General features: G+C 32.0%; 2 protein-coding genes across 2 annotated transcripts; one reads left to right on the top strand and one right to left on the bottom strand.

Moving 5' to 3' along the window:
• On the top strand, positions 1-7,518 carry LOC133184651 (uncharacterized). Its single transcript, XM_061319737.1, has 5 exons — positions 1-153; positions 5,048-5,260; positions 5,483-5,642; positions 6,310-6,422; positions 6,689-7,518. The coding sequence occupies exons 1-5, from the start codon at positions 117-119 to the stop codon at positions 6,946-6,948; spliced, it is 783 nt and encodes a 260-aa protein (XP_061175721.1). The 5' UTR covers positions 1-116; the 3' UTR covers positions 6,949-7,518.
• A 1,468-nt stretch (positions 7,519-8,986) lies between these two features.
• Positions 8,987-14,137, bottom strand: LOC133184650 (elongation of very long chain fatty acids protein 4-like). Its single transcript, XM_061319735.1, has 7 exons — positions 13,933-14,137; positions 12,828-13,015; positions 11,958-12,038; positions 10,756-10,812; positions 10,212-10,326; positions 9,692-9,819; positions 8,987-9,196 (listed from the first exon to the last, which is right to left on the bottom strand). Exons 1-7 carry the CDS (start codon positions 13,985-13,987, stop codon positions 9,029-9,031), a joined length of 792 nt encoding a protein of 263 aa, XP_061175719.1. The 5' UTR covers positions 13,988-14,137; the 3' UTR covers positions 8,987-9,028.
• Between the last annotated feature and the right edge of the window lie 2,954 nt (positions 14,138-17,091).

Raw genomic sequence — 17,091 nt, 5'->3', positions numbered from 1 at the left:
CGAGGTAAGCAGTCGGGTGTGTAAGAGGCAGTAGATAAGAAAGTGATTTTGAAATAACTTGGATACTTATATCATTATCGTGTCCTCGATCATAGAAAAATAACAACACACCAACAATGAAATGGTGGACTTTTATAATTGTTCTTGCAATAGGTAAGTAAAATCGTGATTTTTAGATTGTGATATGTCAGTGAGTAGTGATCGTCAGAGAATACCCGACATTTCCATATTCGTGATGACTAGCTTAACATGATAATACGATATTCATGTACAATTTTACAGTATGAGAATGTATATACATGTTCCCAGGAAGAGGGTGTCGCGAAAGTGTTAGTAGGGTAATTCATGTTCAAAATATGATCTGAGTTATAAAACAAACATGAAATCATGAATCGATGAATTTTTTTATCACATATGGAAAATTATGCAATGCATGAAAGTGTTCAACTTGTTTATCTAGGAGATAGTTTTATTAATTTACATATTTATAAGCAGCTAGGTGCTTGGCAAGAAAGCATTTAAATTGTTACATAGTCATTTTGAAAATCTTCAGCATTCTTCGGTTTCTGCTTTTCAATATATAAACATACTGTCATGTTACTGCCGAGTTCTTGTCATAAAAAAGGTGAATTCGATTATTTTCTATGGAACGCCTCAGCTGCCTTATGTGGAGAACATTCATTATATGCTGATACTTCAACATTATATGCTGATACTTTGTCATTATATACTGATACTTTGACATTATATGCTGATACTTTGTCATTATATGCTGATATTTCAATATTATATGCTGATACTTTATCATTATTTGCTGATACTTTAACATTATATGCTGATACTTCAACATTATATGCTGATACTTTGTCATTATATGCTGATAGTTTGTCTTTATATGCTGAAACTTCAACATTATACATGTATGCTGATACTTTAATTATATGCTAATACTTTAACATTATATGCTGATACTTCAACATTATATGCTGATACTTTGTCATTATATGCTGATAGTTTGTCATTATATGCTGATACTTCAACATTATATGCTGATACTTTGTCATTATATGCTGATAGTTTGTCTTTATATGCTGATACTTCAACATTATATGCGGATACTTCAACATTATATGCTTAACATTATATCCTGATACTTTACTATACGGTGCTTTAAAAAATAAGTTAAACATCGGGATCCTCATTCTTTGACAAGAGAGAAAATCTAAAAAAAATGTTTTCAATTGCATAGTTTTAGTATAAATATGTACATGTATTGGTGTATATATACGTACATGTATTGGCAAATTGATGGGACGAAAGGGGAGAGGGGGCACTTATTTGGAAAGGGGTAGAGAGTAAATATATAATAAAAGAGTGAACTGAACAAAGATAGACTTGCAAAAAGCGCGCGTACCGCGGGAAAATTTTAAGATATTTTGGAAGTTCAGGAACTCTTCATGGTAATAAAACTTGGCTGTTTTTTTTAATCAATGATGGTACAGGACATCAAAACAGAAAAATACACTTTAGGGGATACACATTTGATTCGTTTAGGGTGCAATTTTTTTTCTGAGTCAGATTATTTATTTTCATGTCACTACGTGAATGATAGATTATTCATTTTCTAGATCGACCAGGTACAGATTATTTGTTTTCACATACACTGAACAAAAAAGTCTATCCAAACTCGACAATTCTATTTCTTTGGGGAGAAGGGTGGCCGTGTGGGGCTACCATCACGCCAAAGTCATCCCAGTGGAGGACATACTGATTTATTTTCAAGGACAGATTATTAATTTCCATAACATGATAGCCCTCCCCCCCCCCCCCAACACACATATTGCATGGTCGTTCCGGCCTCAGAACCACGCTTCAGCACTTAAGTTCTTGATAGCTCTGCACTTTTATATGTAATTTTCAAATTGGAAGGAAGGGGATTGTTGTTCAGAGATTTCATTGTTATGACATCTACATAGTAATTTAGGCTACTAATGACTAAAAACCTTTTCCAGAATCTAGCTGCCATTGCATTTTTAACTGGACTATTTAAGCTGGTCAATACATCCAATGCCATGCAAGCAATCATTCTGGAAAACTGTAAAATCACCGAGACTGAGCTTACGAAGTTAGTTAGAACTTTGTGAATATTTAATGTAGTTGTAATCTTGCCAACCAACCCCCCCCCCCCCATTTTTTTTTAAATAATTATAAACTAAAAAAAAATTAAACATCCAAACCACTAATATAATATTTCACAAAAAATTCTTAAATTTCAATTAAATTATACCTCATGCAGTTCATCTAAGAAATCATATTAAGATACATGTATTTACTTGTATTTATTAATTTTTTGCAATAATACATATAATTATCTAACTTGTAAGCCAGTGAAAACATTCCAGTGGCGTATACAGGATTTCAAGATGGGGGGGGGGGGGGGAGTGATATTAATGACAACATAAACTCAAAATACTTGTAGTAAAAATGAGTATATAAGAGCAAAGGCTTTCTCAAGATTCAGGTTTTCTATATTGAATATCGAATATCAAAAATATAAAAGTTTTCTAAAATTTTTCTTTCTTTCATCCTCTTACTTTTTTCTTCACTTTTTTTTTTGGGGGGTGGGGGGTGGGGGCACCTCTTTCACACATATATCTGCCACTGTTCTATAGACTGCTTAAAATTACCAACTTTTTTCAAATAGACAAACTTTATACTTTTATTCATAACATTACGTTCAAGGATCTGCTAAACTTTTATCAAAAGAATTAATACAAATGCACTGTTCAAAGCATCCTATAAAGATTTTCGCATTACACATACATATTTTAAGATACAACGTTAGTTTTCTGTGAAATGATAAATGTGAACAACGGTCGAAAACTCTATATCCACTTGAATCTTAAAAATCTGGCCAAAGAGACCTGTTTAGCTGAGAAAAGGCGTGGATACGTCGAACAACCTGCAATATAGTGAAGTATCATCATATAATGTTAAAGTATCAGCATATATTGGCAAAGTATCATCATATAATGTTGAAGAATCAGCATATAATGTTGAAGTATCAGCTATAATAGGTTTTTTTTAACAAATGTTTCTCGACGAATCAGATTCAACTAATTTACACGAAATTATAACGTAAGCAATTATCTACATGTATCTTGGGGAAGGCTTGTTATCCTTTTCCGGAAATCTGAGGATCCAAACGTAGTTGTTTCTTTTATTTCTCTCATCATTTGTAGCATATAGAAATTTAAAGTGATATACTTGAAATCATTCACTTTCTTTTAAATCCATCCTCTTTTAGATATCGGGATGAGGATGTTTTGACAATGTCTGAACAAGGTCATTTAGCACTGGTTTAACTGATCACGTGACTGCATGTTCGACGTATAAGTTCTCAGCTCTGAAATAATACAGTCTGACTAAAGCCACCCCCTACTATTTCACTTCGTTCCTACGAACGAAGTGAAATAGTAGAGGCTGGCTTTAGTCAGACTGTGAAATAATACTACATCTATTCAGAAGTATCAGTTGTCCCTAAATTAAGCATACCAGATATCTTCTGTCACATTATATTCTTGTCTATCTGTAAAATATTACTTCTTTCAAAAGATTTGCTAATTGTTGTATGTCCCTGAACAAGGTTAATTTCTAGAAGGACAATACATGTATTATTTTATGATATTGAAAATCAATGAAATCAATGATTAATTCATCTTCATGAAGATCCATGACTTTGACCCTGGGTCATATTCCAAAAGTTAAGGTCATTGTTGAGCTTTCATATGAGCATCTTTGCAGACCCCCTAAGGGCAAATTGATATATATATATACATGTATATATATATATATATATATATATATATATATATATATATATATATATATATATATATATATATATATATATATATATATCATGCAATACTTGTTCTTGTTTAAATTTTTCATATCCTTATCCAAAGCAATTACCCAAAGGTTTATGTCAAAGCAAGTTTTGTTGATTTTGATCGTAAATTATCTTTTTAAACCAGAAAAGTTTATGGGTTTTGTGAAAAAACAATTGCCTTATTCGATATCTTGTACATTTAGGTGTATGTACACACAAACATAGTACAAATCTCCTAATTTGCCGGTTTACATAAGAGAACGACTTTCTTATTCAATACTTCTACTCTGATCATCTTTAAATATATTACATTTTGTTTGCCCTCTCCTGACCGTAGATTTAAACGTAAAGGTTAAGTGGAAGTTTTTTTCCCCTCAAGATGAAATAATATCAAATATTACAGATATCCTCATTGATTTACATGTAAAACACGTGTACAAAACACCATGCAATCAATAAAGCCGAAATAAAGGCGTCGTCTCTCTAACACAGATTTTTACCGCATGTTAAAAATCCCGATTTTATTACGCAGGGTGTCGATACTGTAAAAATTTCGCTTTCTGAAGATATGCACGAGGATATTTTGAGATCCTGTGAACTGTCAATCCCTTACTAGAATTTAAAAGTCAAAATATTCTCTTTAAATCTAACATTGACATTACTGATTGTAGCCTGTTATTTTCTTTTGATAAATTTTAAAGTAAAAAAAAATAAATATTTAATGTGCACAATAAATAACGTAAAATATCATAAAACAACATTATAATGCGTGACTTTGACGTAACGTCAACATGTACCAACACCGTGCGTAACATCTTAAATGTGTTTTTATAAGTTTACAAAATAAGGAGCTTTTTGAAGATAAAAAAAACCCCCAAAAACTTTCGAGTCATTTTGTTTCAGTCAGTTGAGTAGGGGAGACATGTTTTTACAATCTACAGAGCATAATATACAAATTAATCATTTCTCAATTCAGATGGATAAGTGGATTATATATATAAACTTTAAGAACAATTTTGCTACCTTATTACGCCGTCAACTCAACTCGATATACATGCATGCTTTGCTGTGAAGTCGATATATGTAGATTATTTCTTCTAAATGTTTTTAATTTAATGAAAATGGATATAATTTTTGATATTAATTTTCCTCCAGTAATTTCGTTGACAAGTGCCAGAGGACGAGGAGGAGGAGCCAGGGGTAGTTACAGAGGCTCATCCAGAAGTTCTTCCTCTAGAAGTTACCGCTCTGCCTTTAGCGGTAACCGTCTCTCCAGCTCTAGTAGTATTCGCTCCGCCTTGCTGCTTGGAACAGTGTATGGAGCTACCAGGTATCGCATGAGAGCCAGATATCGATCTGATGGCACATGTAAGTACAGGTTTTCATGAAAATTTGTATAACTTAAATTAGTCTGGATATACATGTTGAACACACTTCGACATTTACCTTCAATATCAAGCCAGAATGAACAGTTAACGTTTTGCTTCATGTTGGACAACACAATAGTTTTTACAAGTGTAAATAGTAGACGTATATTTTATGAAGAAGCTTCCGAAAAGAAAAATTCACAAAATTCTTTCTTTCCTGCAGTACCAGAGATATGTTACAATGACAGTTATAACATGAGTACCAATGGTACCGTGTCGTACCAGGGTCGGTTTGTCTGTCCTCTGGAAGAGAGTATGTCTGAGGATTACCGATATTGCTGTGGGGAGGAAGGGAAGCAGTATTGCTGTACATTCTGGGAAAAGTAAGTTTTTAAAAAAAAGTGTTAACTTTGTCGTTATTCCGTCACCCAGAAATAATCTACATTCTTTATTACAATTTTCCAAACTTTCAGTCTCATACTGATCAATTTGATATACAAGTCTAAGTAACTGAAAATTATGTTGTTTTTTTTAAATAATTGTAAAGTCAACAGAAGATGCCATGCCTTTACATTTAATCGATACAAAACTTGTCATCTTTCAAAAGCAATAGCCACATATTTTAACAAAGTGCACATTCACGTAGACTAATATATTTTACGAGATGAACGTTTCAATAGACAATTCATTTGCCACAGTGCATGTATTATGTACAGATGAAGGATATGGCGGTCAAGAGTTTCTTTTCCATGATTGCTTGCAGCCGATTCTGATTTTAATGAAGAAAGAAAAAAAGCATTACTTTTTCTCAGAACTCGATAGAGAATTCAACCAGCCCGGGGGGGGGGGGGGTGTCAGGTGCTTGATTTTACGTGATCACTGTATATGTCGTTTACTATAGCCGTGTACTTATTTTAATTTTCAAATAAATATCGAGTATAGTATTTTACTGTCCCAGTGAATTCAGCAGATTTGTGTAACTTACATCAAGCGAGGGGACACTTTTAGCTTTCATCATTCACATTTCAATACGTCTTTCCTGTGTTTCAGTCCTGGTCACATAGTCGGTGTGGTGTTCGGAGTTCTTGCTGCAGCTGTTGCGCTGTTTTTTGGTGTATTTTGTATCATTAAATACATGCAGTCCAAGAAAAGCAGGAAAGCCAGTAAGCTTAAAAATTCTAATTGACATGACAGTAATGACTTACTAACTCATTATAACTGATCAACCCTATGTATACCGTTAGCATTAAGCAAAACTATGAAAGATACATTTTTTGCTCATAATTTCATTGGAATGAAACACTCACACACACTTTATAGAAAATGAATTAACTCATTTTGCGTTTGTAAGATCTTTAATTTTTAAGAAATAGCAAATTATAAAATTGTCCAAATGAAGCATTTATATGACATTAATTTATGAACTTAGGTGCATACAAATCCAGTGGACATGAAAATCTTCCAACATATTCTCCTCCCAGTTACGAGATGGCGAATTCAAACCAAAAATCCCCATACCCTATCGACAACGGAGGATACTCATATGGAGGAGACATCAACGGTTACACCCAGTCTACACCTTACCCTCCAACCAATGGGACACAGCCTACACCTTACCCTCCATCCAATGGTTACCCAGCTTCTCCTCCCTACCCTACAGCTGATAATCCGTGGGGTCAGAAGTACTGATTTCTACTTTTATAAGATCTCTTATGACTTTTTTTGTTGTATGAAAGTCAAAGCATGTTAACCTTTTCTTTTCAATCATGACATTTTTTGTGGTTTAATATTTTACAAAGGATTAATATTTATCAAAATACAATTTCCAAAGAGTGTGTGCGTACTCATGTCTCCATACCAATAGTAATTACACTTGGGAAAGGATAAAGTCATTATATATTATTCAATGTGCAACTTAAATGATATTACGTTTCATAATATTTCCAGATCTGTACAAATATCCATTATTTTAATTCAATTTTTAAACAGATTAGAATCTCATATTTTTAAAGAACGATCATTTTATTTTGTATGTATATAAATATGTTCGTATCATGTGCCATTTTTAGGAGAATTTATATTTAGTTTTGCTAAGTTTGAATGAGAGTAACAGATCAAAACTATTTACTTGCAGAGATAAACTAAATATAATATACATATTATCTTTTATTAATATCAGATACATTATCTGTTGTTAAATGCTGTGATACTGTTGCTAATGTATACATGTATAAATAAAAGTGCTTAATAAAAAAATCTAATGTGAAGAATTATGTTCTTCTTGATCAAATGACAAAATTCACAGTAGAAAAGGAATTCAATATAAAACAGTTGCAAGTTCAGAAAAAAAAGTTGAAAACTGATGAAACCACAAGGAAAATAAACTTTGCAATTGAAAACAAGAGGCTCATGACCACAATGCTCAAATAAGTCAACATTCTGTTAATGACAAATGAATATGTATATATGTAAATAGATAAATGGAACCCCTTTATTGTGATCACGAAATCAGATATATTTTCAGTTGATAGTATATTTAAATTAAATATGAAATACATTTATTAAATTGTGCTTTTGATCTTGTAGATGTCAATATATTTTCTGAATAAATCCTTGGTCCAAGGACTGCGTTTGAACAAACTTGATTCTAGTACATTTCAAGAGAATATAACTAAGACAGCTAGACCTGTTGTGCTTAATACATGTAGGACTTTTTCTTACATTTTTGCTGTATATTCCAATAAAAACTTTGACCCCTTCCTGCAGCCCCATCCTAACCACAAGGGCAATGACACAGCCCAGATGAAATAACTGCTTGTCGCTATGACTAATATACCGGTATATTGTGGCCCTACATTTCTTGAGGTGAAGATTTTTTTCTCATAACGTTAATTAAACCTTACCCTACATGTATATTGTGACCTCATCCTAGTCAAGGGTTCATGATTTGAGCAAATCTGATTCTACACTTATAGAAAATGCCGTGATGTTACGTGTAGCTACTGTAGCCGTGCTTTTCTTAAAGAGATTTTTCTAGATTTGCCATTTATCTGACGCAACGTGGGAAATAGCAAACGCAGACGTTAATGTGGATCAAAATAATAGTAAAATTAAAATTTTATTTATTAAATACGGAGATGAAAAGTACTTTTTCTCTTTTTGAGAATCTTGATGTCCCTTCAAGGCTCCCAAAGAAAAAGATGAATTCCATAACATGTTTCCATCGAAACACCTGAGGTGGGTTCAGGTGTCTAGGAGGAGAAAGCATCCTCAGTTGGCCGGTCACACCCGTAAAACGAAATTTTGTTAATAAGAGTTTGAAGATTTGAAGAAATAAATCACAAAGATCCCATGGCTAATAAGGCTGGTCATCTATGACACGAATATTAGAATATGACCAAAGACGTGTTTTATTTCCTTAAATAAGATCCAATCAACTGAAAGGAAGGAACCTTACTTGAACCTTAAGTATAGCAGTCGATGAAGAATTACTTGTTGTCTAGCTGTCGGATTGCATTGTAGAGGTTGCTAGAAATAGTGTAGATAAAGCAAATGCACTTTGCATAAAAATAAAAAACAAAATGGAAGTGTCAACCTCGATAGTTTAGGTAAGCGTCTTTTGGAAAATGTTCATGAACGCAGTGGAAAACAAAAAAAAAAAAAACAAAAACAAAAACAGAAACAAAAAGAAAAAAAAACCAAAATACGTGCCTTTGTTCTCTTTTACTTATAAATAGATAATAATTTGATATGTCTAAGTACACAAATGTTAACTGCTTTTGCTGCTCTTTTTGGAGTATTCTTTTACATAAAAGTTAGAGAATAGTCCAATTAATGTAAATGCGTAAATAAAAACAGCGTAATTGAAACCCTGTGGAAAATTGCAATCTGTCATCATGTTATAGCCGGTGTGTATGACGACCAATACAAACTGCGTCTGAAAAAAGGTTTCAAAAAAGAGGAAAATATACGATATTTTAAAAAGAGACAATTATAATATTTTCATAGGAAAATTTGATAATCTGAGTCTAATTTGAACTATCTTTTTTCTTTAATATTAATTATCTTTTTATAGGATACGTGTTGATTAGATAAAAATTAGAGGCCCAACTTTGAAAAGGGTCACATAAAAAATAACTTTCTCCGAAAATTCAGTGCTACTTATTCATTTGACTGAATAACAAGAAATTAAAAAAAAAATACTCAAGTACATGTAAATCATATCGGACGAAAATGCTTTGTTATGTATTTTTTTTTTTTTAAATTTCTGTGAAAAAATACTGTTGGCAAAATATTTTATCTCAAAAATTCAATATCATTGTTTATTCCTAGAAACATTTAAGTATTCAAAATTATTGTCAATTTTGTTTAATTTTTTTCTTGTGACTCAGTTTTATTGACTGTAGGTAATTTACTAATTAATAAAACGTACCAACTGCATCTTTGTGATGTATTTCTTCCACCATAGATATCGTTGAACTTCCGGTCCTAGGGCGGCGAGACCGTAATACATGTACATCCATATATGTACAAAACAGTTGATCATTGCTAAGAAAAAGGCTACAAAAAAGGAACGTCTTCAATAAGTACATTGTTAATTAACATCGACAATTTTAAATATTTCATGACTTTAGAAATAGATAATTGCATTCAAGAAGACATATTTTGATTTGCGTGTTTTATTTTCCTGAAAAAATATAAGATTATAAGACACTATAAGTATACGCTATTTGATAGCAAATCACATAGCTAGGTGAACCACTTATACATAAATTTCTATACATCTATATTTTTTACAAAAACAAATAACGACCTTCAAGTTCGTACGACCTTGAAACAAATCAAGGAGGATATCTGATATTTTACCATTCAGAAACACAAAAATCTTAAGGAATAAAAAAGAATATTAAGATGAGAAGAATCCATCCATTATGAGAGATTTGATACATTACACTGTCCTCCTGCAATGAATTTGACACCTAGCCACCAGTTCAGTAGCATTGTGCTGTGGTGATATACGTGTAGGAATGTTATCTGGTTGTTCTTCTTGCGTAATATAAAGAAAACCTGTATAATTATCAAACACCGTATTAGAAATTATATAGATGTACATATGTAACACAGGGGTGGGCGTACCTATCAATTTTTAACAATATTTTTACATGTAGTAAATAAAATAATATGTAATAACTAATTAACTACAATAAAAACACTGTGATTGCACATACATTTTTTTTAATATTGTTAAGACTTAATGAACTGCAGGAATAGTTTGTTTTGTTACTTAAAAATAAATTAAACTTTGACTGACGTTTGTATATCATTTTGTATCAGATATTAAGTAAAAGTATTGTTGCTTATAAAAACTAAAGTTGACCGGAAAGTTTAAAGGAATCCTAATATCTGACTTGTGAAAAGCATGAAAATAACATCAGTGATTGACAGACTCTTTGGAAAGCAATGATAGACTGGATATATAGATACTGAATAACTTACCGTATCTAGTAATTCTATGATTTTGGAAAAGAAATACCACCAACATACACTGGCCATCTGTGAAAAGTACCAAATATAAATTGAAATACATGTCGTCTACAAAATATTTAATTAGTGACTTAATGCCAACAATTACATCTACAAGGAATATAATGCCCAAATATATAAAATTATCTACAACTTGTTAATGAATAAACAATGCATTGCATTTCTGACTTATTGTTGATAAATACACAATGTGTTTGACATTAACAAAACATAATTTTTACAACTTATTTGTTAACAAAACCTCAAAATGTCTATATTCTGAACAAAAACACAATACTAGTATTTCTGACTCATAAGTGAATAATCCACAATATATTCGACTTATTATCAACAAACACACAATATTTCTGCCTCATGTAATATACATGTAGTAAATAATCCACAATATGTTCGACTTATTATTAACAAATACACAATATTATTATTTCTGACTTATAAGTAACTAATCCACAATATGTCCGACTGTTTGTTAACAAGCACACAATATTTCAGACTTGTTTTTATTTACTTTACTTACTGTTGACAAATGTACAATATATCTGACTGATTGTTAACTTATCCACAATATGTCCACTCACTTTTAAAACTAAATACCTCTGACTAATTGTTTAACAATAATAATTAATAATATGTCTGACCTATAATTAACAACTACACAATATTTCTGATTTATTGTTAACCAATCCACATTATTTCTGACTTATCGTTAACACACAATATATCTGACTTCTTGTTAACCAACCGACAATATTTCTGACCTTATTGTTAACATGCAATATATCTGACTTATTGTTAACCAATCCACAATATTTCTGACCTATTGTTAACATGCAATATATCTGACTTATTGTTAACCAATGCACAATATTTCTGACCTATTGTTAACATGCAATACCGTACATCTGACTTGTATACATTTTTTGGATTTACTGTTATTTCTTATCGACATTTCTGACTTATTGTTAACTCATCCATATCATGTCTGACTTACCGTTACACTGTATTATATTACCTTTGATTCTTTATAAATATGTAAAAATATTGATATACTCTAAAAAAAATACTACACACCAACTTGTTGACATACTGTTTATGCAAATAATACCATTTTTATAAACAGTTAAAAAAATGATTATGATAGGGAGAGTACTTACCCTCAGTGCTAAAGGGTCATCCGAGTAGTCGACTGGCTGACATTTCAGGCTGTAGGAAGACTTGATGGCAGTAACTAGAAACTGAGAATTCATACAGATTCATAATGTACACGTATTCTTAGCATTGAGATGAATATAAAAAATACAATACCAAATAACTGGTTTCCGGTGAAAGTTTTTTTTTTCAATTTTACTTCGAATTCATCCTTTTTTTTTTACTTTAAATAAATATGGTTTATGGAATAGACTTTGAGATTAAGGAAAGAATGAACAAGTAGCAGATTTTTCAAAATGTGACTGGTTGAAAGTCTCGAATTTCTAACTTCAAAAATGTTTACATTGAAAGAGTGTCTCTGTCAGGGGTACTTAAGCCTGATTACAGACGGTACGAAAAGTGCCATCACGTCTTGATCATAAATAGAAGTAATGAAGCATAATAAAATTTAGTCTTCTTAAGATTATCTTAAAGGTTGAGTGATCTATATCTAAAGCCACAAAAGTTAAATTACCCTACGTGATGACACCTAATTAAAGGAGATCAGTAACGGTGTAACGGAATGTTCAAATCAAAGAATAAATTGATAACTCATATTACTGCTAATTTTGACAGCTTAAATTTTAACCCCAAAAATGTGGATCTGACGTATTATACTTCAAAATTTGATGGCATTTACTGGAAAATTATTTTGATCTTCTACATAGGGTATTGTATCCTGTTATAAAGTGTGACTCTCGAAAAATAAATTAAACTCTTCTTTTCTTTGAATTGGATTTGTCAACAGACAGACACAATGACCTTTGCCCATTTTTTTTACCTCTGAAAAGAGGGGGGGGGGGGGTTAGGGGTGAGAATTTGATCAAACTACTTACCTCTTCAAACATGTACAGAGATAATCCAACAAGCGCTAAGTTGTAGATGACCAACCATCCTTGAAGCTGAAGTGGCTTATACTGCTCCATCCAGCGGGGTCCTTGTTTGACCAGAAGTAGGTATAAGGTAAATATTGTCAGGATTGGTACAGGGGATTCCATCAGGAGCCATTTCTCCACTCTCTTGTCTGCAGATATAGATACATGTATGCGTGTAATTGAGAAGCAGGCAGATATTAGAATTGTAAGTAAGAGATAAATATTTACATGTGCAATATGTAAGAGATTTCTGAAGATCAAAAACACCCCGACCCCCTTTTTTTCCAATCATCGGTATATTTTAAATACATGTAATTCAAATATTTAACGATTGATATTTGAAATTGTTTTCTTTATTTATGCATCATTGATAAGACAAAATGAACATACAATTTGACTTTGTAAAATGACTTAACATTTTTTTTTCTGTAGAAAGGACCGAGGTATAGTTTTGCGCGAGGGGACTTTGTCAAAATAAAAACAAAATTTAACAGCTCCAGACCTGTTTCCGTGAAAGTCTTTAACTTTTTTCAGTTTTATAGATTTTGCTTTTAAATGATAAGAAACAATTTAACCTCGGTTTCCTTTTGTATATGGTATATCCAAAGATTAAAGCAAATCAAACATTCGTAAGAACTAATATTAAGATACGGGATTTATTTTATCTTGCCCATTGTTTACAAGTTTTATTGACTGTTTGGGCAAAATGTTTAAAAATAATCAGTTGATTTAAACCTTTTGAGAATGAGCACTTGCTTGCAAAGCAGTATCTCTCTGCACGTCATGCAAGAAAAAAAACTTCGTGATTTGCAACTTCATAAAAAAGCGAGTAATTCCTATTCAAGCTTTAATAATGAGTGCAATAAAATGTTTTGTGTGCATTTCATCAATTCAAATAGAAATGGGTTTTGCAGCAGGGCATTCAATATCAAGGTGTCTTATATAACGAGTAAATGAAAACATTTATTCTTATAGCTACATGTAGCAGTGACGAAAAATTGGCAAAATTTAATACATGGACCACAACATGAAACAATAGTGAGACACCGAGATAAAAATGTCTTACCTCCTTTAGAAAGAAAAACCTCGTACAGTCTCTTCAATTCATCTACAGTTAACATTGTTATAGCCACCGGTTATCTAAAGAATATATAAGTATTATCACTGTAGCTGTAGTTCGGCGAAATTTTTTCTTGACAAATACCGGTCAACAAGCTTTTGTGTTAGCCGATGTCCATTGTACTAGTAGCCTCCGTGTCAGCCGGATACGTGTTGGACTGATATGGGTCAAAGTTTTCACCGTAATGTCAAGCATTGTAGTATACTGCACAAGCTTGCGTAAGGCTGAAAGGGCGCATTTTGACTTTGTTGTTGACGACAGACAGGTACGTTTAAAGTTCCACCCGTGACCCACCAATACCTTGTAACCTAATTTGTACTTTTGTCAGGTTCTTGTTATAAAACGGACAGCGTTATGAGTGTGCAGATTTTGAGAGCTGGAGTTAGTCAGATCAGACCATTCAGCAAATTCCTTTCCGTGGTGGATCAAGGACTTTGTAAAAGTGGAGGGATTAGTTTAAAAAATGTCCCCAAGTATTTCTAAGCAAAAAAGTGAGGGAAAAACAAATTATTATAAAAACGAAGAATTAAGATAAGAACATTATTCAAAATGTTTTTGGGGGAGACAGGATGGGTGAGACACGCCCTAACGAACGATGATCAGTATGTATTTTGGCTAATATGGCTATTGGATCGTCAGGCATACCAATATGCCAATATGTGTGCAAAAAAACAAAACAAAACAAAAACAAACAAACAAACAAACAAACAAACATAAATAAAAAGATCTAAACCATGTATCTATCTATACTACTATATTAAAATTATAGACTCGAATTTTTGGCCTTTAATACCGATAAATCGGAAGAGTACTGTCTTTTGTTTTATATATTTTAAACATCATTGGCACTTGAAGAATACCAATTTGTTTTTATTTTTTCTCAATTAAACTTCGCTAATTAATAATCAACGAAAATTCCTCAAAAAATTCCGGAAATCATCTGGATTTTTTGGATTTTACAATCTTGCGCGTGCGCATTACATTCACGCTAAATCACGGTGTTCAAATCAGAGATGACGAAAGTAATTTGTACTAAGTAGATACATATTTGTTATTTTATAATTTTTCTAATAAGAAATCATAAATATATATGAACAAAATATATAGCAAATTTCCAACGAAAATTTACAAGTATTTGTATTATTGTTTCTGAGTTTATCCATGCATATGTGATATTGTGGCCACGTGGGTAATCATTCGCCATCTCGGAGACACATTTATTATATGTTATTTATGTCTCTGACCATCTCAACGGAAGCAAAAAGCTCATGATCGTAGGAGCAATATTAATGTAACTACCCGATTTTATTTTATCCTTCCTTTCTTTTATGCTTTTTTTTAGGGGAAAGAGGGGGTACAACTCCAGCTAGAATCACATCTTAGTGAAGTAGGCATTCTTTTTCAGCCAAAAATTACAATTATTACATTATTTTCATTTCTTAACTTTGAAATAAATCGAAATAATTAAATAACGTCAATATAACCGATATTTTCAATTTGAAATGTGTCTAAATGATTGCAACTTGAATTTGTTCGCCATGTTTAATATTACCTTCACTGCTGAGATTTATAACTTCACCTCCAAAACTTTCTTTAACTTTAAAAAAAAGTGGGTGAAATATGTAAATTATTGTTATTGATCTTCGATACGTTATAAAGAAGGGACAGCCTGTTCTTCTAAATATGTAAAGATTGTCATGGTAACTACGCTTGATAGGTAGTCTGAAGTCAGCCCTTGCGGCCCTTACAATTCATTCTATCAATGCTGCTTAAATATCGATCGTTTGTAAAATTTAATCCATGCATAGTAAATCTCAAAACTGTGAGGTGGACAAGATTAAGATCGTAAAAATATTTATTCAATGATGAAAGGAATTATATTTAATCGTAGCAAACAAACTTATGTTTTATTAAATCGCCACAAGAAAAAATACACCAGTGTGAAAACAAGTTGACTTCTTCAGCAGCCATGACAGTTCTCATGTGATGTAATGACTTTTGATTGAAAACGTTTAATACTGCAGTAGATTAATTTTTGTTATCACTAAACAGATATATAAATGTTTATGAGGTATGTATTTTATTTTTGCTGCATTATTTACGTATGAAGTAAGAAAAATTCCCATATTCAGTTCAAGATCCGCTCCCAAATTCTTATTGGCTGTCCCAAAATAAAATCGGTCAAGGTCAGTAAACTTTAAAGTTTGCGGTAAACTCAGACTTTACTAAATATTTTGGAAAAATTTATGCTATGAATAATTACATCAGAATCATTTATTTTAAAATGTTTCTGATTACATTGTATGATTTCAATTAAAAAATGGAAAATTAATGATATTGTATGATCCAAAAAGAGTTGTACCCCCCCCCCCCAAGAAAAGGCTTCATTATTGCAGCAAGAAGTACCTTCAAATTCCTACTTTCCTACTTAGGATACCCTTGCTTGGCTTAAATTTTATGTTTCCCATATATTTTATACTTAGTATAAACAAGAGGCCCATGGGCCACACCGCTCACTTGAGCAACTATGGTCAATTACTCTGACCCAAACAGCTTTAACAAATCAGAAATATCTGTACAAATTTAGTTTTTTATATTAAATTTTTGATACATATTCTAACTTTGAGATTTTTCTCCAAAGATTTTCATATGTAAAATTTACAGTAAATATTTTGTTCCCACCTTTCCCATTGTGGTTGTACCCTATCAGAAAACCTCTCAGGTCAAATAGTTTTGGAAAAGAAAATTCATAAAAAAAATTCCTATGAATACTCCCATGGATACCCCTTCCCCATTGTGGCCCCACCCGTACCCCCAGGGGTCATGAAAGGTCATGATAAGATTTTTAAAAAATTGAGAATGCTTCCACATAAGTTTCAACATTCCTGGCCAAAGGGTTCTTGAGAAGAAGATTTTTAAAGATTTTCCCTATATATTACTATGTAAAATTTCAACCCCCCATTGAGGCCTCACCCTATCCCCGGGGGTCATGATTTTAACAATTTGGAATCTACACTACATGTACCTGAGGATGCTTCCACATAAGTTTCAACTTCCCTGGCCAAATGGTTCTTGAGAAGAATATTTTTAAAGATTTACCCAAAA

The sequence above is a fragment of the Saccostrea echinata genome, unplaced genomic scaffold (assembly GCF_033153115.1).
Source record: "Saccostrea echinata isolate AGI-Se365-2 ecotype Australia unplaced genomic scaffold, CSIRO_AGI_Sech_v1 ptg000010l, whole genome shotgun sequence".
NCBI lineage: Eukaryota > Metazoa > Mollusca > Bivalvia > Ostreida > Ostreidae > Saccostrea > Saccostrea echinata.
The sequence above is the reverse complement of the archived record's forward strand: the minus strand, read 5'-3'. Positions and strand labels throughout refer to the sequence as shown.